The sequence below is a fragment of the Onychostruthus taczanowskii genome, unplaced genomic scaffold (assembly GCF_017590055.1).
Source record: "Onychostruthus taczanowskii isolate IOZ18803 unplaced genomic scaffold, ASM1759005v1 scaffold44, whole genome shotgun sequence".
NCBI lineage: Eukaryota > Metazoa > Chordata > Aves > Passeriformes > Passeridae > Onychostruthus > Onychostruthus taczanowskii.
This window is the reverse complement of record NW_024501903.1, coordinates 5,132,300-5,158,076: the sequence shown is the minus strand read 5'-3', so window position 1 is coordinate 5,158,076 and position 25,777 is coordinate 5,132,300. Positions and strand designations below refer to the sequence as shown.

The 25,777-nt window shown below is 37.0% G+C and overlaps 1 protein-coding gene across 1 annotated transcript in view; it reads right to left on the bottom strand.

The window, feature by feature from the left end:
• DLG2 (discs large MAGUK scaffold protein 2) overlaps nucleotides 1-25,777 on the bottom strand; it is a 718,789-nt gene that overhangs the window by 239,801 nt on the left and 453,211 nt on the right. Inside the window, exons 9-10 of the mRNA XM_041414252.1 lie at nucleotides 25,053-25,197; nucleotides 21,724-21,865 (exon numbers count right to left, since the gene is read on the bottom strand). Coding sequence (XP_041270186.1) covers nucleotides 21,724-21,865; nucleotides 25,053-25,197 — 287 coding nt within the window. The remainder of the gene's footprint in view (nucleotides 1-21,723; nucleotides 21,866-25,052; nucleotides 25,198-25,777) is intronic.

The window sequence follows — 25,777 nt, the reverse complement described above, 5'->3', positions numbered from 1 at the left end:
TAGTGATTTAAAAATGCTTTCTTACTGAGAACAGTCTTTTTTTCTTCTGTAAAGACACAGTAAAGAAAATACTGCTACTTAACTGAGCTGAATTAATATTTCTGTCCATTTTATAAGCTAAGAATATACAGTTTAATTTTCATGGGTGCAGACTGTGAACAAAAGGAGATGTGTAGCACAAGAAAGCACATTATCTCTGAAAATCAAACCATATTAAAAAAATACGAAGCATTTCCCAAATGACAGAGCAGAACAAATACCTTAATTTTTCTCTTTTAAAAATTTTGTTCCAGTCTGTTTAACGATCATAGTTATTATTCTTAATATAAATGAGAGGATTATTTTACTGACAAAGCAAAGCAAACAGAATTAAGTGACTTGCTCAACTGAACAAAATTAGTCAGCAGCACAACTGCAAATAAAGCCCAGCAGCTCTAACCTGAAGCACTGCATCTAAACCTGAAAGGCTTCTGCAACTTTACCTAATTAAACACTTGAATTGTAGAGGTTTTATGCCTTCCCAGGTTAAGATTCTCCTGCAAGCATCTCTCTGAGTTTTTGAAAGTTGCATCTTCCTAGCAATTTTAATTAATAGCATCCAAAATAGAAGACTCCTCATGAAAAAAATGAAAGCACTTAAGTGAGTTTATGGGAATGTTTGTGCTTATTAGGGTCAGAGATTTACTCATGCAAAATAGCTTGAGAGCTGAGATTGAAAGGCAGCATCATTTTTCTTTCATTAACCCTAACAGTTATATGACTGGATCATTTACTTGAAGAGAACACTTCAGTCAGGATTAAACAGAAATTATAGGAAACCATTCCCGTTAAGACTTTCTAATTTGTTAATTATAAGTGATAAAGAAAATCCACAATTAACTTCTATCATTTCCAAAAGATCCTTAAATAATTTAAAGGCCTCAGGAGGCTGATTCACAAGCAGGGACAATCTACATTGAACACTGCATTTAAGTTGCAGACAGTTAATCAACACAGTTTATGCTGATTGTGTTTTCCCTTAGAACTATAAAATATTGCAGATCTGAAGGTGTTTTTAGAAGCAGCACAACCCTGTCAAGCATAACGTGCCTGCAGTTGTGTTCATCTGGGCTGCATCCTGCCATCCACTGTGATGTGTGCTCCGTCAGTGAGTAAAGGTCTCCAGGCTTATTTTCAGAGAGGTCTAGGAGTTAAAGAAGTGCTTGAGTTGCTAAAGATGTTGTTCAGGGAGTGAAGGCTATAGTACTTACATAGCTGATTCTCACTGAAATCAACAAGATGCTTCCATTCCCATCAGTATGAACATCTCAGCACCCAAGCCAACCCTTGTGATGACCAGTTTAATCTCAAATTGCTTAGGGGTTGCTATGTGCTCTGTGCCTCTGAATGCCTAAATTTGTGTATAAGTATGCCTTAAAAATCACTTCTCAAAACTAAACCCCACAGTATTCACTTCTTTAAATACCACCTTATGATTCTAGGGAGCTACTTCACTAAGAATTATTTTAACCAGGTATCCTATATTTTCAAAAGATGGGTTTTTTTTTGTGACTATAAGGTTAGTTTGTTTACATTGACACTGAATAAGCTGAACCTCGGTATTGCCTATTTTTATGTTCAAAAATCCACAGAAATAACTGTGCACTTATTCCCCTCCATTGCCTTTAAGCAATGTTATTTAATAGCAGTACTTCACTATATATAAGCTTGCTGTCTGTGGCTGGATTGTGTAAAATGCAGATCAGTCCAGAGGCTGAGCTGAAGGTGTTAAAATAAGAAGCACAAATCTGCTCTGATTCTTGTTTTAAATATTTGAGTATTTACATATATTTGACCTAAACAGACTATTTTCCCATTTTGTAATTAGTCTTTGAAATTTCTACCAAAAATACCCACCAAACAAATAAACAAAAAAACAGGCAAAAAAGGAGAACTAAACAGTAGCAATTATTTGTTAGAAGTATTTTTAAATTCAAGACAGGTGGTTGTGTTTATGTCGGCCAAATTGAAGACTCAATTTCATAATATCATTGCTATTTTACTACTTGTTTGATAGGCTCCGTTCTCAGGTTGCCAGGCATTTCAAAGCCACAAAATATGGCGAGATGTGTTTTGGGAGATATAATTCCCATATTAAACACATGGGATTGAACAGGGGACAACGAGTACTCCTGTACAGTGTGAATTTCAATAAAGATGACAAGAGCCTCCCTGGAAGGCAGCCACACACAAGTGCAGTTATATGCATCACTCTGACAATAAGCTTGCTCCCAGCAGGTTACTGGGAAGGAAAAGGCTGTGCAGACATTAATAATGAGAGAGTGACTACCAGAGAGACTCACCATGCACACCTTCAGTGCAGCTACCTTAACTTCCTCACAGGATCTGTGAACAGCAATCAGCAGCTCCTCAGTGGCCTTCACAGCCTGTGGAGGGATCCCAGGATCCCTAAAACTATGTGAGGGACCACAGGCAGCAGTGCTTAGGGCACACCAGGGTGGCTCAGAGACCACAGGAGTGCAGTGACCCTTCCATGCCATACACTGGAAGCAGCATCACACATCAAGATTTTGGACACTGCAGTCTCCTTACCCATATGCCTGCATCCATTTCAGCACACTTTTACTCCTGTGGCTTTTAAAAGCTCCACAATGGTCAGTTACCCTTGAATACTGATGCAAAGGCACACAGTTTTCTTCAAGACTCTGCCCTAGAGCCTCATGCCAATGTTATCTTCTCTCCCTAATCCCCATCTCAAAGAAAGTAGAGGTGTTTCTAAGATCTGCTGTTATTAATTTGATTCATCAACTATCTTGAAATGAAACCAAACCATTAGTTCCTTCTCTATATATACTAAAAAAAAAGAAAAAAAATTCAATCACATGATCAGAGACTTATTAAAAAAGCAAATATCTATAGATTAAAAACAAAAGGTAAAAATAGCCAACAATTTCAGGGCAGCCCTTTACCAAAAGTATACTGGCAACTAGAGGGCCAGAAAGATTTAAGTGAAACAAGGAAGTGAATTCTAGGAAAAACCAAAACATTTTTCAAATGTGTCTTTGTAGAGGGGAATGCAATGAAGTTCTCAGTGCAAAGCCTGGGAACACTTTGTGCTGCACAGTGTTGAAATAAAGTCTCATGTTTGTAGAAAGAGGGTTACATCCATGAGCTGTGATTTCCTTTCACTGCCAATAATCTTCTATTTGTAGACATAATAGTCAATAATGACAGGGGCCAGAACATGAATACTCCACATCCATATTCCCACATGGTGCTCTCAAAGGAAAACTCACTACTCCAAAATTCTCTCTCTACTCCTGCCTTCATTTTCAGCTGTTGCACATTGACATAGTTCTCTTAATATCAATTCACATGAACCAATAACTAAACCAAAAAACTAATTACACTTATCCTAAAATGGAAATACATTGTTCTAGACCTCCAAATCGCCCAGGAGTTGACACGCCACCATAAAAGGCAGGGTTATAAACTTGAATTTATTATAGACAAATAAAGATTTGCCCTATGAATTCTCTGCCTATTAAGTTAATGAGCCTTGACAAAACAATCATCTGAGGAGCAGCTGACAAATTATCTGGAGCAGCAATTTGAAAGGCGTTGGCCGGCTTACAAACATTTCAGTTGGGAGAATATGGCATCATGTTCCTCTTCCTCTGGAAGAGTCATTTGTCAAACTGAATTTCCTGCAGATCAACAGCAGATTCCCAATACTGGAGCACTGACATACAACAATAACTGTAATTACTAAGTAAATAATCCCTGTCATTTCCTCCCCAAACTTGAGGCTCACAAATGCTGATGCAGAACTCTTTCTAGGAAGTCTGCATTAAGTAAGCAAGGTAAGTTTTTATTTTTGACTGGAGCTCACTGAAGTGTTTAATGTGGACGAAAAGAGCTTTGAGGAATTCAGGTGAGTAGAGGGGGACCTTTCAAAATACTTGGTCAGTATCTCTAGGCTTTTTTTTAGTGCAACTTCCCACGCAGCTGGTGGTATCACAGCTGTGGATTTAAACCAGGGTCTTTTACTAGATGAATTCTTCAAAATTTTCCACACAACACAGTCCTGAAACATATTGCCTTTGGGAAATTTAGGGCTGTATACATTAAATACTCTTGGAAGAACAGCCACTTGCATTAGGGTAAAAATGAGATCAGTGCTTTTCTAAAATCTGTTCTCCAACTGTGAATACTGAGTCCATTTGGAAATTGAATCATGATCTGTTGTAAAGCTGTCAGTTTCCTTACCAAAGGCATTTGCTGAAATATTATTTCAAATGTCTTCCTCCACACTCAACTATTCAGAGTCCTGTGGAAAAGATGACAGTACTGAGAATATGGAAAACTGTCATAATTTCCATCTGAATGTTATTTCACAGTGTGAAGGAACTACAAATTATAGTAATCAGTTGCCTCTGCAACAGCATGTAGCAGAGTATAGCACAGCATTTAAGCACGAGTTGTGTCTTTTCTCATATTTTATGCTCTTTTTGCAGTTTTTGTTGGACTGTTGATTTAAACAAACTCATTAAATATACAAGGACTAGAGATCAAAATTATATTAAAGTAGAATGAAGATAAATGAAACCTTGTTCTTAAAGAGAATTGTTAACTCATACTCAGTAGAATAATACCCAGCTTTCCAAGTCCTGATGTTAGCCTATCCAATATCTGATGACCAAGTATTCAATCAATCATAAAGCAAAAGAATGTACAGAATTATACATTCAGGTGCCAAAATGGCCTGGTTTTATGTGCCCTCCAGAGCTCTACTGATTAATCACTTCTAAGTATGTGGCTGTAGGAAGTAGCCTTAACATAATCTTTTTCCCCAACCTCTCTCCATAGCAGTCATGTCTAGAGAGATCAACCATTCAGCAATGAATGGTTAGCAAGACACACAACTCCATGGCCCCAACATCCACTAGAACTCAATCGCTCAACTTTTTAGTTCAAGTTGGAACTTTTCTTTCTAAGGGGACCATTGTAAGAGTCTTTCTATAATGAACTCTTCCATTGTCTCATTCTAAAACCTCAGAAGAACTGCCATGCACAGATAAATTACTCATATTTATACTTTACCTAAAGAACCAGAGTAATTTTACAACTTTTTGCCCATCTATGAAATTTAAGGCAACATTAGCAGAGAAATTAAAATATTGTGGGTAGCTCTGTTAGTGCCTGGCACCCTTGTGTCACCATGATATTTTTATGAAAATCCTTTGCTAGGATTTTTCTCCTATTCTAGCTGAGAAGCCTCAGAAAAGAAATGTGAACAATAACTATCTGATGGCTGTGGAAAGTGGTCTGGACATTGTTTACCAACAGGTGCATCTTTGATTAGTCCATGTGAGATGTTTCTACTTAATGACCAATCATGATCCAGCTGTGTCAGACTCTCTGAGAGTCATGAGCTTTTGTTACCATTTCTTTCCTTTCCAGCTTTCTGATGGATCCTTTCTTTCTATTCTTTTTAGTATAGCTTTAGTATAGCATTTTAATATAATATCATAATATATGAAATCAGCCTTCTGAAACATGAAGTCAAGATCCTCATCTCTTCCCTTGTCCTGGGACCCTCGAACACAACCATAACCTTGTGCAGATATTTACACATTTATAAAATGTTGTAATAATCACTCAAACTTGTTTCACTCAAACTTGCACTGGGCTGAACAGCTTGACTAATCACTTGGGCCACTTTGATTGAGCACCTTTTTACAAATTGTAGAAACTACACAGTTTTCATTCTAATAAACTGACATCTTCTGCATGGTTTTGCCACATCTGTAACAGTATTCGCTAGTATTTGTCTTCTTGCTTTTTTAATGGAGCTTTCTATTTCATAGTATTGCAATGCTTTTCACAGCTGTCTTCCTAATCCCTGGGGTTTCCTTCCTGTTAGTGTATCTTACATTAATTTACCATTTCACTTTCCACATACACACTTCTGCTCTTCCCACATTATTCTTTGCCTTGAAAAATGTTTTCTGTAGAAAATGTCTATGATCAAAGCTCCAAACATAATTATTTTTCTTCTGTTATAGAATATAAAAGATGACAGAGTTTTTCCCAGCAGAGGAAGCACCCTAGAAAAATTGTGCCTAACTCTTCCTCTATCTCCCAAATATTGTTTGCAAATGGTTTACTACCATCCTTGTAGTCTGTAGAAAAATAGCTGGGCTATCTATACTAGTGTAAAGTTTTGGATAGTCTGCTTTCCTTCATTAAATATTTATCAGGAGGCAATCACTGTCAATGTTTTACAGAAAGATCTTCCATTATTTCAGTTATGGAAATGTTCATAATTTTAGGCTTTCCTAACCGTCCTCTCAGAGCACAGCTAGCCTAGGGAATGCTGAATTTTAAACGCATTCCTAACAATGATTTGGTGAGGGAGGTGATTATTTTTTGCTCTATTTCTTCTGAATGGCTTAGGCAGCTGTCCTGTAAACCCAAAGATGCTCAGTGAACTAAGTATGCACAACAAAGGAATAAAGTGACTGAATCAAAACAAATTACTACAGCTTTCAGTGAAGTCTTGGTCACTTTCCATACTCAAAGAGAAAGAAACATTGAATTCAGTTGCAAAATGTGGTACACATTATGTAATCTATTTTAGAGCACCATTCCAATGGATCAGAACATTGCCTGTGTTCATCACTGGATTTTGGATGACCAAAATTATATACCAATGTAGCATGTATCTCCCAGTGGTGCGGATGTGAAAGCATGGTTAAAAATAAGCACAAGCTGTAGAAAAAGAAGATCTATGGTGAAGATGCAAACTATGAGATAAATCCAGTGATGTTCATGCACTTTAACAAAGGAGGTGAGGAAGAAGCGCATGCAGTACCTGGTGATCTCAGAGTCAGGGAGCAGGCCTACGTGGTAGTGGGGGTAGGGAGCTGAAAGAAGGAAGCTTTTGTCACACTCGACAGGGGAATAGTGCCTAGGAGAAGGTGGTTTATCACACAGTTTGTTCACAGTGCTGTAAACAGGTTCAGGAGGCCTGGTGATACAGAGACAAGAGTAAAAGATCAGGTGCATATTAGTTGCTAAGAATATAGAGAAAACACAGCAATCATTTCAAAAGCATGCATAGCAAATCTGTCAAGAGCTTTTCAGTGGGGCTTTTCCAACAAGTCAAGTGTGCTGTTAAAGGAATTGTTAGAGTTTGATAACACTAGTGTGGCATTCAAGTAGCTGCATATAAATATACACGATACAAATGGACCATAAAACTGCTCTGTGGGAAGTGTGGCACCAAAAGGGAGTATCTTATCTCTGAAGTTGAGAAAGTGAGGCATTTTTCCCAATAATTATGCTATTTATTTTTTTTAAACTAACATCTACACAGCTTTCTGTGATCTTAATTTTGAGTACAGCATAGAAGAAAATGTTTACTACCTGAAAAAGAAATATTTTTTACACATTAATTTATAATATAGATGAAGCACATATTACTTGCTAATACAACATACTCCTGTCCCAGTGAGCTGGGACTTTGCAAGTAAAGCTGCTGTCAAATGGACCCATATCCTAGAATAACACTGATGGCAACAAACTGTGTGAGCAATTCATCTCATTGGCAGGCAATTTGTTGCGTTTTAAGAGTTCTTTGCACTTTTTCCACATTCAGCCTTCAAAATCCGATTATGCAGTTCGCATCTGAAACAGTTAACCTCATTGCCAAGGCTGCTGCAATCGCACTTGCAGGGCTGCTCCAATTTGCAAACAGCAGCCTGTGGAGTTAGATACAAAGAGTAAGAGCTTAAAACTAAAATTTCTCTCCTGCTGCTGCAAGCCACCTGTCCGGAGGAGGCAATACTCACCACAGCCCTGCCAGGAGCCGTCTGGGAGAGGGGAGAAGGGAAAGCAGCCTTTAGTACCAACCAGCCAGGGATCCGCGGGACACCAACAGCCAGAGGTTTGCAAAACAAACCCACACCACATGCACAGTGCATCTCCCACCTTGTAAGTTCCCTGCCTTGGCCCCAGGACATACCTTGGGGCCCGCTGGCACTGTGAAGCTTGACTCAGTGTTTCCTGACATTTCTGCTCTAAAGAGTGCCAAGGGTCAATTGCTATCATATCCACGCTTCTGCCAGAAGAACTAGCGTATGTCACTGCCTTTCATCACTGTCATACAATATTAGCTAGATGGAAATCTTATTTCAGAAGCCTGAAAATATCAAGGGGCCAAGAAGTTAATGAACTTTTTTTGTTCTTCTGGCTGCACTGTGCCTCACATGGGCGTGAGTTTTGCTGTGACTTTCACAGGTACCAGAATTTATTACAGTCGTGGATGTGCTGGCAGATACAGAGAATCTAATTTCCTTTGTTAGCTTCTGGGTTTGTCCTTTGGGGGAAAAGGAGTAGCTGCTTTACTTAAAAACTGGTCTTACTCAATGTTAATAACATTATTCATAGCAATCTGCCGCATGATTTGAGAACTCTCTGTGCCTGAATTTCCCAGGGAAGACTTTACAGCTAAAAAAAATGACAATTTAAGATTACCAAATAGCAAAATAGCAAAGCTGTCACTCATTTGGTTATAAAGCATTGTGTGTCAAGCACTTAGTAAAATCCCTTTAAAAATGTTTAAGGTAACAATCATTTTCTGTCAGTATATTTCACTTGTTTCCTAGGGATGGATTTAATAATTTATTTACTAAATCAGTTGCTTCTTTCAATAAAAAGAAGTAGATAAAAACTATTCTATTTCAGTGTTGTCCAATACTGCCTTTTATTCCCTTAGAAACCACTTTTGCTTTTAGGCAACATATGAAAGAACAAGTACAAATATCAAATATAAATGATACCTACTAAGAAAATTGAAGAAATATTGCCCCAGTGCAGGAAGATGAATAAAAATTGTAGATTCCTCCATGGCTTAGAACACTAACCAGTTTATAAAAAATTTATTAGTGTCCTATATTCAAGTTAATTGTCTTCTCTGTGTTGTAGACGACATCAGAATGTTGCTAGCCCTCGGATATATTGTGAATGCTCAAACTACACTGAATCATCAGTCAGTGACCATCCAACCTCATGCTGAGACACAAATCATGCCACAGACATGGGTAGATATGAGGAATTTCTTTGTTAATTCGCAGTTACAAGCTTCCTCCAAAAACAAAATGAAGTTAAACATTCAACATCTACCTAGATATTGACACCAAATTAGTCTTTCAAATATAAACACAGAGTCCTAACAAATTGTCTTACGAAGGCCAGCAAGTTTTAAAACATTTAGCAAATGTTAACATGTTTTAAAACATTTTTCACTCCATTCAGTCTTCCTGGGTGGTAAGATAACAGGAAACTGGAACAGCTCTGAGTATAAAGTCCTGTACTCACTGATATTACCAAAGTGATATTGTGACCTAGTTAACATCATGCCCTCTGTATTTGAGCTGCTGAGAGAGGTTGTAAGATTAAGAAAAGGAATTTACACTTCTTATCCTTTTAAAACTTGCACTCTTTGATTAGAAGAAGATTGAGGATATCAGATAATTCCAGTTATGAGTGCACTTTGTATAAGGCCTATGAAATGGTCTGAGATCACCACAACCACCTGCTTCCCTTGAGATGTCACTTCTTCAAGGTCATTGAGAGCATGGACTGCACTGGTCCTTCAGATGCCTCTATCTTATTCAGATGCATTGGCTAACAACTACCAGCTGCATAGTTAGGCTATGACTGCATTTTTTATTGGCACAGAAAAGCAAGAATTTGAAAAAAAAAAAAGCAGTACGTATCATCCAGTGTCTAGGATAAGTATACTCTGATTTTCTCTCTCAATGTGGAGTAGTAAAGTTACGAATTAAGTAGTGTAAAAATATTTGGAAGTTGGGATAAAAATATTAATTATAGGAATGGCTAAAATGATACGGGGCAGATCAGTGTCCTGCTCATAAAAGCTGTGTTCCATGTAGGCCATTAATCACAAAAAAGTAATATGAGATACTTGCTGCAACAGCCTGTCTTCAAATATCCTCCTCATTCTTCATTTTCTCTATGGCAAACTTGTACTTAACTACAATAGTAGCCATCTACTAGAAGAAAACAATACCCTATTATAAAAAAGAAGATTATGAAGACCACCCAACTTTATTAAATAATTGTTCTAATGCAGCATTTTCTCGTGCCATTTATATTTCTCCTCACAGAATGAAGAAAGAACTTATTTCCAAAGGGATCAGCCCACCTGATAAATCCTGTCTCACACATCTTCTCCAGTGCTACGACAGAGACAGATTGTCCTCTCTCAAAGCATGGGATAATGAGAATGCTCTTTAGAAAGAGTTTTTAATGTGCCATTATGAAAAAATACAGCCAAGGTCACCTCAACTTGTCTTGCAAAAATAATTAAGACCCAAACTGAACATAAACACTGAGGCCTTCCTTTATTATGCACTAATTCTTCAAATGAATTTAAAAAAATGTAGCAAGCCATTTAGTATACTTTAAGAAAAGTGTAAAGGCTAGATATATATAATTTAAGGACTAATTCACTGCAGTTTATATGCAGTTGCATCTCTTTCAGATACAGCCAGTATAGCTTCACAGGTTTAATTTAAAAATAAATGCTAACCAGTTTTTGAATTTGTTTGAGGAGTAACAAAGAACTATATTATGGAATTTCTTTTGTCCATTATCTTAATTTTCATCAATACCTATGCATAAAAAAATCTCCTTAAAATGGCAAATGTGGGAATATTGCTGTAAACATCTTTGATAATTGTGATATCTCTTTTAAAGAGTAATTATGTAATGTGGATCTACTCTGAAAAGTAACTAACTACTGCTGCAACTTCTTAGTCAGATCTGCTCCCCTTCTGCCTTTACTCTGCTTATTTAGTGACAAACAGGCATCATAGTTCTCTGTCTTTATCAGTGAGCTAAAAACAAAGCTTTTTGACAAATAAGAGCAGCAACTACTAGGTCTGGATGGACAGTAACAACTACATTAGTCTGAGAATAAAGCACACAGTAGTAAAGGGAGGCAACAGAAAATACAAGTAGTAAATGTAAGTAGCAGCATAGTAGCAGCTTGAACACGCCCCAACAGAGAGTTCAACTCACAGGACAGAGTATCAAGTCATTTAACACCACAGTTAAGCTTTTAAATGGTAACATGAGTAGCAGAGAGTCACTCCTCCAGCAAAAAGTAAAAAACCTGAAAGATGGAATTGCTATTCAGAACAGACGTAATAGCAGTGAGGCACAATTCTTACAGAAAGGTAGAACTAATTGGTGGAAAAGATAACAGTAACAGTGGGAGGTAGAAAATTGATCTAACACTGCTTTTATTTATTTCATAGCAGACTGTGCAAAGCAAATATTCCTTGTTGTTTGCAGTCCTTATTATTTCTTGATTAGATCATCATTGTTTTGTTGTTTCAGGCTGACTTATTGGTGGAACAGAAGTTATAAAAAAATGGCATTTTTAAAACCCATTCTCTCCTCAGCATCATGCAGGGTCCTCAATTTAAAATTAACTTTTTTTTTTTTTTTTTTTTTTTAATTGCAGAATGCTGTTTGGTAGGGATCAATTGTCAACACACAACACATTAAATGTTAACAGTTTCAGGTTTTCAAACATTTCAAAACCTTTTATGATATGGAAAGAAACTAGCTCAGCTCTCACAGCATATTAAGTATGCAGAGCTATAGCCAGGAAACAATCTAAGAGAAAATAAATCTCCCAATGCTACAAGTTTACAACTTTTTGTTTTATTCTGTTTTTTGAATAGCAATTTTTAATTGTATCCAAGTTCCATAAAGACATCTAACACATTAATTTTACTAATATAATGTTGCTGGGAAGTAGACAAAGAACTTTTTAAGAAGTATTTCACTATTGAACCAAAAATCAATGGCAATTTAATACAAATGAAATCTTCCATTTTAATAGCCAGTGATTTTTATATACACGTCCTTTGACTGAGCTACTTAGTCATATAACCTTCTAGAAGAGCCACATACCTCACTGTCCAATAGGGTAATTAGAACTTATAGTTGCTTTTATTTCATAGGTTGTGCCCTGGCAATTTAAATGAGACTAAATCACTCATATGACATGTTTATTTCAACTAAATTAAAGACAGAGGACTATGAAGAGCTGGAGGAAAATACCTGAAGTACAGTATGTTAGCTCTTTCTGGAAACCCCAAAATTAATAATTTCTCAGCTTTTCAGCTATTAACTGCTGTTTTCATATGCCTAAAAGGTTTCTTTAATTGCAAAACATGTGCTTTTTTAGCACAGTCATGAAGATTAAGGATTGCCTTGTTCCTCTTAACAATACTATTTTGACATTTTAATAGAGTTTTCAAATGAAACGGCCTACAAGAAGGCAAAACTAGAATTTAGAACTTCTAATATTCTACACCCTATTCTGCACTTATTATTCTTAACGATAAGGAATTAGGAAATTAAATGACTGCTTAATTTAAAAAAATTTAAAAAAAATCAGTAATGATTTCCTGTTGCAGTAATGGAAAAGAAGGCTGTTTCACACAGAAACATAGAGACTGTCAGACCAAAGATCCAAAACCCTTGCAGTGACTGTTTAGGAAACAAGGACCAGCAAAGAATGGCCCTTACCTGCTCAGCTGCTGAAAATCAGCCAGGACCACACAGACCAGAAATTAAATCCTAGAAGACTGTAGTCAATAGGCCTGTCCACCATGAATCAACAATTATTCTCATTCATATTGGACCATTTTTATGTTGTTAGGCTTCATAGCTCCCTGTGGCACTGAGACCCAGAAACTGATCATGACATACCCAAAAAGCTCTTCCTTTGTGTATCTCAAGCCTGATACTTGGTTGCACATTCATAACCTAGGATATTCTATTTGCCATATTTTAAATTTAGAAATGCATTGTGAACTCCCTGTATCTGAGTTGTAAGAAAGTGGTAATGGTACTTGCCCATTGCCTTGCCCACAGTACCCTGTGCCATGGGTACTTTTGCAGATCTCTGTTCTGCCTCTCCCTGACTCCTTTTTTCTATACTGGAATTATTTGTTATTTATCTTTCCCTGGAAACCACGCTACACCCCTGCTTGCCCTCTTTTGAGGTTTTTTTCAGTTGCCTCCATGTAGGACTCAAGACATGAATGTACCACAGATTCACAGAGGAAACCATTACATTTTGCACTCTTGTCCTTTCCTATCAGATCCTATTTTCATTCTTAATTGCCTTCTTGATTGCTCCTGAGTCCTGAGCTGACAATGGCACAGAACTAACCAGTCACCCCAAGGTGTCCTTCTCAAGTGGCAAGGGCTGCACGAAGGGTGCATATCCATGTAGTATTTTGTCTGTACTTCAGGCTATCCTTTCCTCAGCACAGTATGGAAGGCTACTCACCATTTCTGTGTATGTTATCACTACCAATTCTACTATCTCATTTCAAAAATCTCCATACAAGCACTAAAGCATATTTCAAAATTTGATTAGTTTATGTAAGTGTTAAGTACTAAGTAGCTGCCAGTGATTGTATTAGAAATAGTCAAATCCTATTACTTGGGGATATCTGACAGGCCTATTCAAATATGCAAGGATAACTCAGGAATAAGAGATTATCTGTGACTGGATAATGACTAAATTTTTACTTTAACATGAATTATTTTCTCAAGTCAAGATTTATTATACTTAAAATAAATTAGGATAAAAAAAATGAAATCTCACTCTAGGCAGACAATTATGCATCTGTAAAGTTTAACAATTAGTTTAAATTTGTGTACTAATTACAAAAAATATAAAATAGTCAATTTGCAATTTAGCAACTTCAAGCTTCAATCTAAGGAATGCATTTCACCAAGGATGCAATTTAAGGTTACATAGATAAACTTTTTTTTCCCCCTTTTAACTGAACATTTAATGTTCAGTTAACTTGTAACTTGAATAGTCTTCTTTTAATTAACTTTGTTTTTAAAAAAACATAATTTCTTAGACTGATCAAAGACCAAACCAAGAAGAAATTATTTTCTGGGATACCGTACTGGATTCAATATGTCACCAACTTAACAACTAGAGATGAGAACTCTGCTTGTGAGAGACAGCAAGAAACTAGTCACAGCAGCAGGTTGGCATCCTCCAGACAGACGGACAATGAACATGACAGACTGCCTGGTGGGATCACACCCACATAATCCACAGCCCAGAAACATTGGGTGCTTCTCCACTTTTCTAGAGGGAGATGGCCTATGCATCTTATCAGCAACTTTTCCTACTTGCTCTGTATCTCTGTTCCTTGGCCAGTGTAATTGTGCAACTGTTCGTTATCCCAAACCTCAGGTGTCACTCTCTGAAGGATTTGCTAGTTCAGTAGCCTGAAACCCCTTCTCCACTGCTTCTTTATGCCTTTTCACCTATTTTTCTGTTATGTCCTGTCTTGTCCTGAATTCCCTTTCCAAATCCAAGCCTTATTACCTGATTAAATACCAGTCTTCTCTTCTTGTGATTTCCATTCTTACATACCAGTGACAGACTTATCCCTTGCTCATTTACACACTTATCCCTTGCTAAACATACTCCCCCCCATTCCTCCACTCTCTTCAATATTAAAATGTGACAAGACTCAGCATTCCTCCAGTCTCTTCAATATTAAAATGTGACAGGAGAGAACAGAATCCTCCCTGACCATGTTCCTATGTCAGAAAGGGATGGTAGAAATAAGTAAAGAGGAAACTAGCTTTGGCCATTTAATGCTGTGCTCAGTCATGCGGGATTTTAAAAATAATCTAGTCAGCATGACAAAATTGTGAGAAGCTTTGATATACTGCGGTATGCGTACAGAATCTGAAAGAGTTCTACTGAAAAAAACCATATCAAATAAGTTCTGGAGGATAAATGAACCATGGTTTTCCCAAAGATTTGCATTTGTTGACTTTTGCGTAGCTTTTCATAAATGCATTAGAAATACTGTCCAGATTCTATTTTATCAGCTCCTATAACTTAACACTCCGAATATATGTATGGAATGTTATGGTATTTAAAATATAATAGCACAGCAATTTCTAACACAGAATAGAATAGAACATGAACTAAGACATATAATTCTCCTTCTATCCTTTGAATCATCATACTAGTATGGTTAAAAATAAATGCAATTCAATTTAATAATAATGGTGGTTAATTAAAATGACTTGAGCAACAAGCTAATTTAGCATTTTACACTAAATTTTAAAGACAAACAATCATAAAACATTTGCTATCCTTAGATAAAAAAAATCCAGCCACAGGCAACAGCTAAGCATGAAAATATTAACTTGAACATCTCATCTGCTAAATTTACAAGTTATTTAAGAAGAGGAATAAATAAAAGGCACCATCAGTCTTCCCATACTGCTACATATCATTTATTCTCTTTAGGGTAGAGGTAATATGCTGAGTTTGGGTTAGGCATGGTGAATGATTGTTGTGAACTCACGATTACATGTGCTCCTATAACTCAAACTGTAATATTTGCTGCAACGGTTTAATACTGGAAGGTTGAATCTGTGCGTCAACAGAAATTTAAAAGTGCTTCCATAAAACACTGTCAATTCAACTAGCAGGTTTAGGTAAGTAAACAAGAAATAGTTGAGGAATGCTACTTTCAATGCAGGGAAAAAACATCCCCTTAGACTTCAACTTAATGGTTCTCTTTTCTCTCCCATTCAATTCTCAGCACCTCTTCCCCATCCAGAAAATGCTATTTTGCAAAAATGCATGTAAAAAAATCAAACATGCTTTACACAGCAAAACAGATAACTCAGCTTTTTCATTCATGAATCTTTAATATCTAGCCAGAGTTAAATGCTAAAATGATTTTTTTATCAGCTGAAGCACAGAAGTTTGATGTTACCATTATCTGAAGCTAAAAAGGAAGTAAAAACTCAAGATGGTAGTTCTTTATTTTTATGGAACTTTTCCTGTTGTTGCTAATTAAAGACAGAAGAAATTAACATCTTAAAGCCACAAGGCTATATTTTAATATAATTAGGCTATATTTAATTAGTTAGGCTATATTTTAGCCTATTAATTTTAATATTTGAATATTTCTGAAAATAGGAAGGCAGAAATATGCTAAAGAGAAAATTGTAACATCTCTCTTTGCTATGTTAGTAACACATGTTCCGCAAAATGATAAAACCAAAAAAATCATTTTTTTCCTTACTACTACCATATAAAATTTGGTTTGGTCTCTATAGGTCATCTGATCCAATCTTGTGTTTGAATCGGGACTATTGACAGCACTAAATTTTACCTAGCCAATGCTTAAAAATCTCAAATGGTGGATATTTCAGAGCCCTTCATAGCAAGTACTATTCCAGCACTATTCTATCCATCTCATGTTTTAATTTCTTCTGCAATTGAAATCAGAACATCCAAAACCAATGCCTGTTGCCATTGGTGCTTCTCTACACAGCAGAGTTTGGTTTTATCATCTCTGCTACTGAGTGCTTATGAGGTGCTCTTAGATTGTCCCTTAATCTCCTCTTCATGACACTAAAGAAGCCCCAGTGCCCTCGACACCCCTTCAACCTCCATGTGATTTAGGGCTCCCTCCACAACCCTCCTAAAGTCAAAGAATGGGAACTGGTCAAAGGCTTTGAGAAAAGAACGTATTTTTCAGCTGGCCATGCTTCTCCAAAGATAGCCTGGTATGCTGATTACCTGACCAGTAGTGAGAGTGCACTTCTGGGTCCATGTTCAGCTTGGTCTGCAGTAACATCCAGGTCATTTTTAGTGAAGCTGCAATTCAGATGTTCATGGGCTGCACAAGCATGTGCAGCTCTTCCACTTGAGATGCAGACTTCTTACTGAACTTTATGAGGTTTCTGCTGGCCAAGTCCTCAAGTATATCAAGAGCCCTTTAGAATACAGCTCTGCCATTTGTCATGTTAACCACTCCCTCTTAATTTCTTATCCTCTTGAAATTTGCTGAGGGTGCACTGTGTGTCATGATCTAGGTCATTGATGAAGATATTCACTGACGCCTTAGGTATCCTGACCTCCTCTGCTCATCATTGACCACTTGACACATGCCAAGTGATGATCATCACCCTTTGAGCCTACTGGTTAAGTCAGTTCCCAACTCAGTGCCTTCTTTTAGTCCACTCTTCCTCAGCTTTCAAAGCGTGCTGTAGGTGACTGGGTCAAAAGCCTTACCAACACCACTGCGTGCAAATGAGCATAGTCATGCTGGGAGAAGGACAACCAGCAAGGTAATACAGCGCACAGTCCAGGAGAAACCCAAAAGGCTATCCACAAGGTTTCTAAACCATTACAAACTGTGCTTCTTTTCTGATTAGCCGTACATGTTCATCCAACGCTTCCTCATGTTTGGATGAGAGGCTGTTGGAAGAGATTTAAAGGGTGCTCCCTGTGTTGCAGCTTTTCCTGCCCACAGAAGAGGTGTGAGAAATACCTTTGCAGCCACTCCCCATGACAACTACAGGAGAAAAGGAATTACCATGTGCTGCATGGCAGATCCCAGATGCACATTAGTGGGAGTTATGGCATGGGCCAGGTATGACTTTGGTGTCAGCTGTGTTTTCCCTCAGCAAAGAAGCATTCCTGCCCAAGGCAGCACCTGTGTGCACTGCTTGGTGAAGGGCAGCCACTCTCCTCTCATCCAAGCAGTTAGAAATTTCATCAGGAAAGTCAACAAGTCTGGACAAGCACATAAATTGGTTTTAGTCAATCTCCGATGACTATTCCAATTACCTTCTGGGTCCTTAAATGCCTGGCAAATGTGTTGTTGAGTACTTAGCTTCTCCTATATTATCTATCACTACAATGACTTCTCCTATTCATTGCCTTTTTCCTTCCTCAAACCTTCATTTTTTAAAGTAGCATACATCTGCAGAATAATTTTTGTTTTCCTGTATGACCCTTGAGGGTAAGTATTAGCTCAAATCAATCAGCTTTCTAATTTTGCCAGCAGTCAAACAGTCAAGTAATGCTTGTCTGTATTTTGCATTTTAGGTCATCAGAAAGCTCTTTGCTCAGGCATGAAGGCCTTCTGCTGAGTCCCCTCCTTTTTGCTCAACAGGATGGTTCTTTCCTGAGTTCTCACTAAGTTTTATTTAGAAACCATCCATCTTTCATGGGCCCTGTGTTTCTGTGGCAGCATCCCAAGAGATTTCGCTAAGCAACTCTCCAAAAAGGCTGTAGTCTGCTCTTCTGAAATCTTAACAGCCATAACTTGCTGACTATCTTTCCAGACTTCCTTTGAATTAAGAACTAAACCAACTCATAGACACTCTGATCCCAGCTGTTATTTGTCACCACCTTTGCCACAAATCCTATTTCTCCCCTCTAGCAGTATCAGGGACTGGTCAGGAACACAACCAATGAATCCCCTGCACTGCCTGCACAACCATTTAATCTTAGTAGAAACTAAAACAGGCAGCATCTTACTTGCCATTTGTACTGATAAAATTATTAAACATATAGTTTTCATCCACTTTCGATCCCATATTCTACTAACCTGAACTTGTAAAGGTGGTAATTGCTGTAAAAAATGCAGGAAGCCAAAGTTTCCATTCTAAATGAATTTAAAATAAATCCAGAAAAAGCAAGAAGTAAAATATGCTCATCACTGACAGTATTTTGTACCAACAATACACACAAAAAAATCAGTAATTGAGAGACAACATTCAGCTTAAATAAAATTTACAACTGAAGATGATTTGTTACTTTTCCATCCCTTGTGCTCAGATTAGTTTATTTTTTATACATACTGAACTGAATTTTTTTCAGGCACAGATTCAATATCAGACCAAAAAAATACACATTTTTATCAATTGACACACTTATTTTTGTTAGGCAAAACAGATGTATTTAAGTTAAAAAAACCCCCAATCTTAGAATTGGAATGAACAAACAAAAAAATATAAAACCAGCAGGAGGAAGTGGGAAAATTAAGTCAAATGTTCAATCATTTAAGCTTTACTGATAGATTCATTATCACAAGTAAGTTAAAGGAAGCTTGTCATCTGCCTCACACAAATCACTTACACAGAGAATTCCAAAATTGCAAAAGCCTTTTTTAGTGGAGAAATTACTGTTCCAAATATTTTTAGCTGGCACAAATTAAAATCTGCCAAAAGTGTTGCAAGACTGCATGGGTAATAAATTTCTTTACGTGAGCACAATGCAAATTAGCCCTGTAAACCTATTAGAGCAAGAACCAGGTACTTTGAATGGATAGCACTGCAGTAGCTGGCAAATATCTTAATTATAAAACATTACGTGAGAAAACCTAATTGTAAATGCTGCAATCAAGGTGTCTACAGGTTTTACTAAAGTTATCAATGTGATAATTGAATTCCCAAAAGATTTTCTGAATTGGTCAGCAACAAAGACTTCACAAATATCTTTTTATTTTAATGGCAGACTCATCAGCATCCTGATCCTCATCTGTTCATCCTATGGCATTGAACAGAAAGACTGCATTCACTATTCTGAGTTTATAGCTGTGAAAATGACTGTGAGAATTAACTGCTGCATTTCAGTAGTCCCACTTAAATCAATAGGCAATAATTAGATGAATGAACATTAAAAAAAAACAAAACAAAAAACAACTCAGCAGCATTTAAGGGTTAAATGATTTGGTTTTTAAGGCCAGAGCTTCTTAGTCATTGTAGTTAGAGAAGAAAACTGGTCTCTGGCTCTTGCTTGGGTGTCTCAGATGTATGTGCATGTCCAGCAAGGAAATGTAAAGGATAGCAGAGTCATTGTATTTCCTTGTCTTTATGACTATATTTGTTTTCTCTTTGTGCTTTTGCTTCCTGATGTGCCATATTGACTATTGTCACTAATAAAATGAAGCTCATAATAGCCTCCTCCTTTTCAATAGGTCAGAGTTAACACTTGTTCAGAAAGATGAGATTTCCATCCGATTTGTGCTGTGGCATTCAGAGCTGCTGCTGTCACTCGACACCCTTCTTTCTGCCAGTGCCTCACACCTGTCACAGAAGGTCATGCTCATAGAGTCAGCAGCTCCTGTCCATAGTGCCAATGCCACAAGAAGATTTTGGATCTCAGACCTTCATTAGCCAACGCATTAATTCAGAAATACAGACAGGAAGAAGAACACAGGAGTGGAGTATTTCACAGAATATAGAGAGCTTCTCTGGGCATTCATTTTTTTCCCTCACAATAATGCAAAATGGATATTTGGTGTGAATACCTCAGACAAGAAACAGACTGCCAGGATTTCATTTTTCTCTCAGGAGCTAAACCAGTGCAACTAACTTGTTTAAAAACAGTCTAAAAATAGCATGGGAATGCATCTTGCTTCCCAAAAAAAAAGGTAAAAAGGACATCCTAATTAATTTGAATACATATCCTGCATGGTTCTTTATAGGCTTTCTACTGGATATCTGCTAAACTATTGGACTAAGAGTGTCACTGCCTTTCCTTCTATGACTATTTTTAATTTTTCTTTTTTTTTTTTTTTTTTTTTTTTTTCTAGAAGTAACTAGAAAGTTAAAACCAGCTACATCATCACAAAGAAACAGGACTAACAATACATTGCCACTTTACAAACCTTCTAACTGTTTAAATGGTCTTGTCATTGCCAGGACTGCTTATGTCTCTTTTTAAAATTAATCCCTTCACTTTCTGTGACTTCATGATGCCCTTAGCTATTATTTGCTTTTAAGGCTGTAATATTTTTGCTGTTTTTTAAACTTTTTCTAACCCTTTCTCACCAACAGTGGTGCTGATATCTCATTACAAAAGAAGACCATTCAGCCCTACAAGCTTATTGACAAAGCCTTCATCATTGCAAGCCAGATATTTTAATATTGGTATTCTCCCTATACATAGGTATTTGAGAAATTATGAGATCATTATTAGATCAGGTGAAAACATTGGTACAGATTTAATGAAAGCAATGTTTAACTATCCATTAAAAATATAAATTCTTGAAGTCATTTGGAGAAAATCCATCCTAATTGAATGTCTCATAAGTTGAAGGAAATCAATTTCAGCTTTGCATTCTCAATCAAAACAAAAGAGAAACTCTTTTAACCAAGACAGGGAAGAGAGGCGTGGTTTCCACACATTTATGTCCTCATTAAACACTGTATCATGATTTAGTTGCTCTGAATCTGTCTGATCCAACAAGTTAAGCTGCTCGAGATAGTAATCACATACAACAAGAAAAATGAAATGCAAATTAGTGGGTTATGAAGCTGATGAATGCGTAAGTGGATGAGATTCTTTGACTTGTAAGACATAGCAAGTCACGTTAGAGGATCAGAACAGCCTCCTCCTAGCACCAAAAAAAAAAAAAAATCTCATTTTCTGTGGCATTAGACATTATAATGAAGGCTCATTTTCCAAACTGAACAACTTCTGTCTTCTAGGTGAATGGTAGTGTTCTTCAAACAAAAAGATAAATATACACTGTCTCATCAGTGACATTCAGTGTTCATCTAAACCAAGGCATAAAAGAAACCTCCCAGCATTTTCCCCTGTGTCTCTTCTACCTTGAAATTAACCACACAGATACAATTCTGCTACTGTACATCCATATAGCAGTCACAATTCTTTAGGGATTATTAAAAAAAAAAAGTCTGAATAGAAATCTACAGTATGCTGTATTTTATTTGAGATGCATTGAATGCTTAACTTTTGTCCTTTAAAATTGCATGAAAGGCAACAAATAAAAAGAAGTATCTGACCTGGTGTAGTCGTCCTCCACAAGCATGTGCTTTGGAATGGGTGAGTATCTTCCTGGGGAGATAGGGGCCAGGGATGCCTTGTACTCTAAAGTGCCATTGTTTCCAGAAGAGAGTATATGATTTTCCATTGGTGGAGAATAAGCTGATGGTAAAAAATGAACATTTCTAGTCAGCAACTTCCATGTTTCATTAGATGGCAAAAGAACATAATTTTTAAAATTTAAGTACCAAGAATATGGTTCAATGCTGTAAATGAGATTAAAACAAACAATCCTGGCTTGAGAGAGCTTGAAATATAGCAATAAAGAATGAACAGCTGGAGTTTTACTGAAAATAACAATAACAACAACAACAATAATAATAATAGTAGTAGCAGTAGTAGTAAAGCTGGCTTATTTGCAGGGATTCACTCTTTAAAGAATCTTTAGTTCCTGAAGAGGGAGTCTGAATAGGTCTCCTGTTTGAGAGACAGGAAACATGTTCTTCACTTAGGACTAGCAGAAGGAAATGCAATGAGGAAAGAATGAGATTAAAAGCACTCTTTTTGGCTCCAGTGTGCAGTAATGGGAGTAACATAGTAAGAACTCCATGCAGGATAAGAGCAGGAATTTTATGTGTGGCAAGAATCATGGATATATTCCAAGCTGGGATCTACTACAGGTGCCCACATCCCCAATATAAGTGAAATTTCAACATCAACATAGGTGGTATTTAGACCATGGTAAATCTCTATACTTAAAATAGAAAATGGATGCAAATATCTTACACATTAATGATTAATGATGAAAGTTACATTACTGTGTTGTATGTTTATATATAGGGTTTGCAGGGTTTGTTTGTGTGCTTTTTGCTATTCTGAAGTTACCTGGGACATTTATGACTGGAGAGATTCAGTAATAGTTGTATTCTATCTCTAGATAATTTAATTAGAAAAAGAAAAGAAAAATAGAAAAAGCAGTGTTACATGCTTCTGCAATGAGCTGTGATTAATTTTCTCATGAGAAGACGACAGCTAAACTTTCTAGTATTAGTTTCAATCTTTTTTTCAGATGCTGAGATACAGAATGCTTCAAAGCAAAATCTCTCTACAGGGAAAGGCCATTATGCATTCTGAAATACTCTGAACATGTAGGTGTAATGAAAGGCTCCCTGAGGATAAATGAATCTGTATGCACCAACAGCCTGGGAAGGGCTACTGCAAATCTTTTCAACCTTTACTTTCCCCCTGGAATTGTTTCTGTCTTCTCATACGCTGTTGATCTATAATCTGACATAATAAACCACACTGTTTTAGAACTGCAAAATTATTATTTTGAAAGTATGAAGCTCAAGATTGGATAGGTACATTTAGCATTTTTACTTCCTGGCCTTTGCTAAGACTCAGACCAGGCTGCTACTGAACAACATGATTGCCATCTGTTGTAACATTTGCTAACTAAATAGGCATCCTCAGCATGGCTGACCATACCACCGACACACGTTACAAAACCTTCCCTTCTGTTTTCATGGAGCAGACTGAATAAGGAGGATTTGGGATATTTAGCTTTTCCCTCAACTTTATCAATCCACCAATAGCAACACTGCAAAAGTGTAGAAAAATTTAAATCCTTAGCATTTACTACCCTCAGTAAATTTCCCCACCTTTAGCTTGCCTTAAGTGCCCAAAGAATTACTAGCAGGAAATCAAGATGGGTATGGATCAACTGCTGAAGCTCTTGTCAAAATTATATTTCCATCCAGTTGCTAGATGGTGCAGCTGGTCCCTGATGGTAGCTGAACCCAAGGCAGACAGTTTTTAATAACAACTAATGAAGAAAGGGAGTTTTCAGTAATGAACTGTTTAGACTAACGGGCACCAGTGGTATAAAAAGTGCAGATGAAACATTAAGCTTTCTGTGAATGTCAAGGGAATGGAAATGCCTGGGTATGGACACCAGGAGGAGTGGCAGGAGTAGCATAGCAATGGCATGTATTGATAAAGCTAGATTCATCAATAAGTCATCAATACTCAATATAATTCTGTGCAACTTGCCAGGAAAGCCTGTACCCAAATGAAAACAAATATTCAAGCCATTAAGAGATGATGGTGGGAGATAAAGGCTAGGTTGGAGCTAGGACACTCAGGGAGCCAGCAGAGATCAGAGTAAATCCTAAAGACATGCATAGTAGGGACAGATGTCAGAGACAGAAGATCCTTATTGTTGTCATCTCCTTAAGAGTCCAAAAAGCCCTCCAGCAAGGAGGTTGTCAACATAAAATCTCTCTCTATATATATAAGGACTCCACAGCCAGCCACCAACCCTTGTACGTGGTCACCTCAGGGAATCCTGGGGATGCACATCTTTGTACCTGAGTGCTGGACATGAGCCTAGATTCTTTTGAGTGCATGGCTATGACAGCCTAATTGAAATCAGCTGGCTTTTAAATGAGGACACCATCCCTTCCTATAAGATACTTCACTGAGTTTTACCATATCATTTAAACAAATTTTCCTACAACAGAATGTGCATTGAATGCAAGGACAAATAAGGCCTTGATCCTCTGGAAAAAAAATAAAATTCTGATGAACATATATAAAGTTAATGGATAGACTGAGAATAAAGCAAAGTGGACCAATGATTTATGAATTTTTCACTATGGGAGTAATAAAGCACTGCAACACAGAAGCCATGGATATGCCACCCCTAGAAGTGCTTAAGGCCAGGCTGGATGTGGCTCTGAGCAACCTGGTCTAGTAGAAGGTGTCCCTGCCCATGGCAGGAGGACTTTAACTAGATGGTCTTTAAGGCTCCTTTCAACCCAAACCCATCTGTGACTTCACGAATTGGATAACCACAGAAAACAGTAAAGTTTTGTAAGTAGAGCAGTGACTTTTACATTCCACTAAAATATTTTATTCAAATATGAGATGTATTTGCCTCAGGCTTCTACTAAGTTTGTACAAGATGGTTTGCTGCTTGTTCCAATTTTTTCAGTGGACAGAGGACTCCAGGCTACAAATCTAATCATATTACAAAATGCATTTGCATGCTGTAATCTTCACAAGAGTTACAGTTCAGTCTGATCACTTGGACAATGGCTAATTGGAACCAGCACAGCCATATATCTTCTACATTGCTACTTTTGCTGCAAAAATACTTTAGCAGAGTTAAATTATTTGCAATATTTCTTGAGCACAGCATTCTTAGGTGGCAATAAACATTTCATTTTTGTAGCCTTCCAAGCTGTTTCATAAACTTTAATGGGGTACTTTGAACAAGCTATGAAAAAGTACAGTCATCTGAAAAACGGAAATATCTCTTGTAAAATAAGTTGCAGAAGTCACTTACAGTGAGTAATATCTGGTGGGCCATATGGATCTGTCATGTAAATGGTGGTGGGCTTTCCAACTTTCAGATACACTACATCTGATGTGTTCTTCAGTATTGCTACTGCCTCTTCATGGGTAACTTCTTCTAAACTATAATTATTTACCTTAGAGGAGAAATCAGAAAGGTGAGTTGAAATGCAGAAATAGACATAAAAATGATACATCCTTGCAGTTTTCAAAATGTTTGGAACATTGCTGTAAACGAAGAGCACTAAAGATTATAGAAGAAATTCTGCTGCAGGGTAGGAAATACAGTTTTCTTAGCACATGCATGTTCCAAGACTGATGTAGGAATATTGATACACAGAATCAAAATGGGTCAAGAAAGCACTTGGTTTTGACAATAAAAAAAGTTCTTTGTGATGTTCTGCTACTGGTATAATCACCAATACAAAATGGTATTTAATAATAAATTAATAGCACTACATCAGTTACAGAAACTGTCTACATTATTTGACCTAACAAAATAAACTTACGGATGAATCTTAGCCTCCACAGCTGGGACCTCAGAAATACCCAACACACCCAAATCTTTCCATCACTGATACGACACTGACCATTGAAATAAGGAGAGGTAAAAAATGGTATATAGAATACCTATGAGGTGCAGGAATTGAAAAAGGGCAGTTGAGAATGGGGAAAATATATTTTTCATTGTGAAAGTTTGTCAGTTTTCTGGAAACA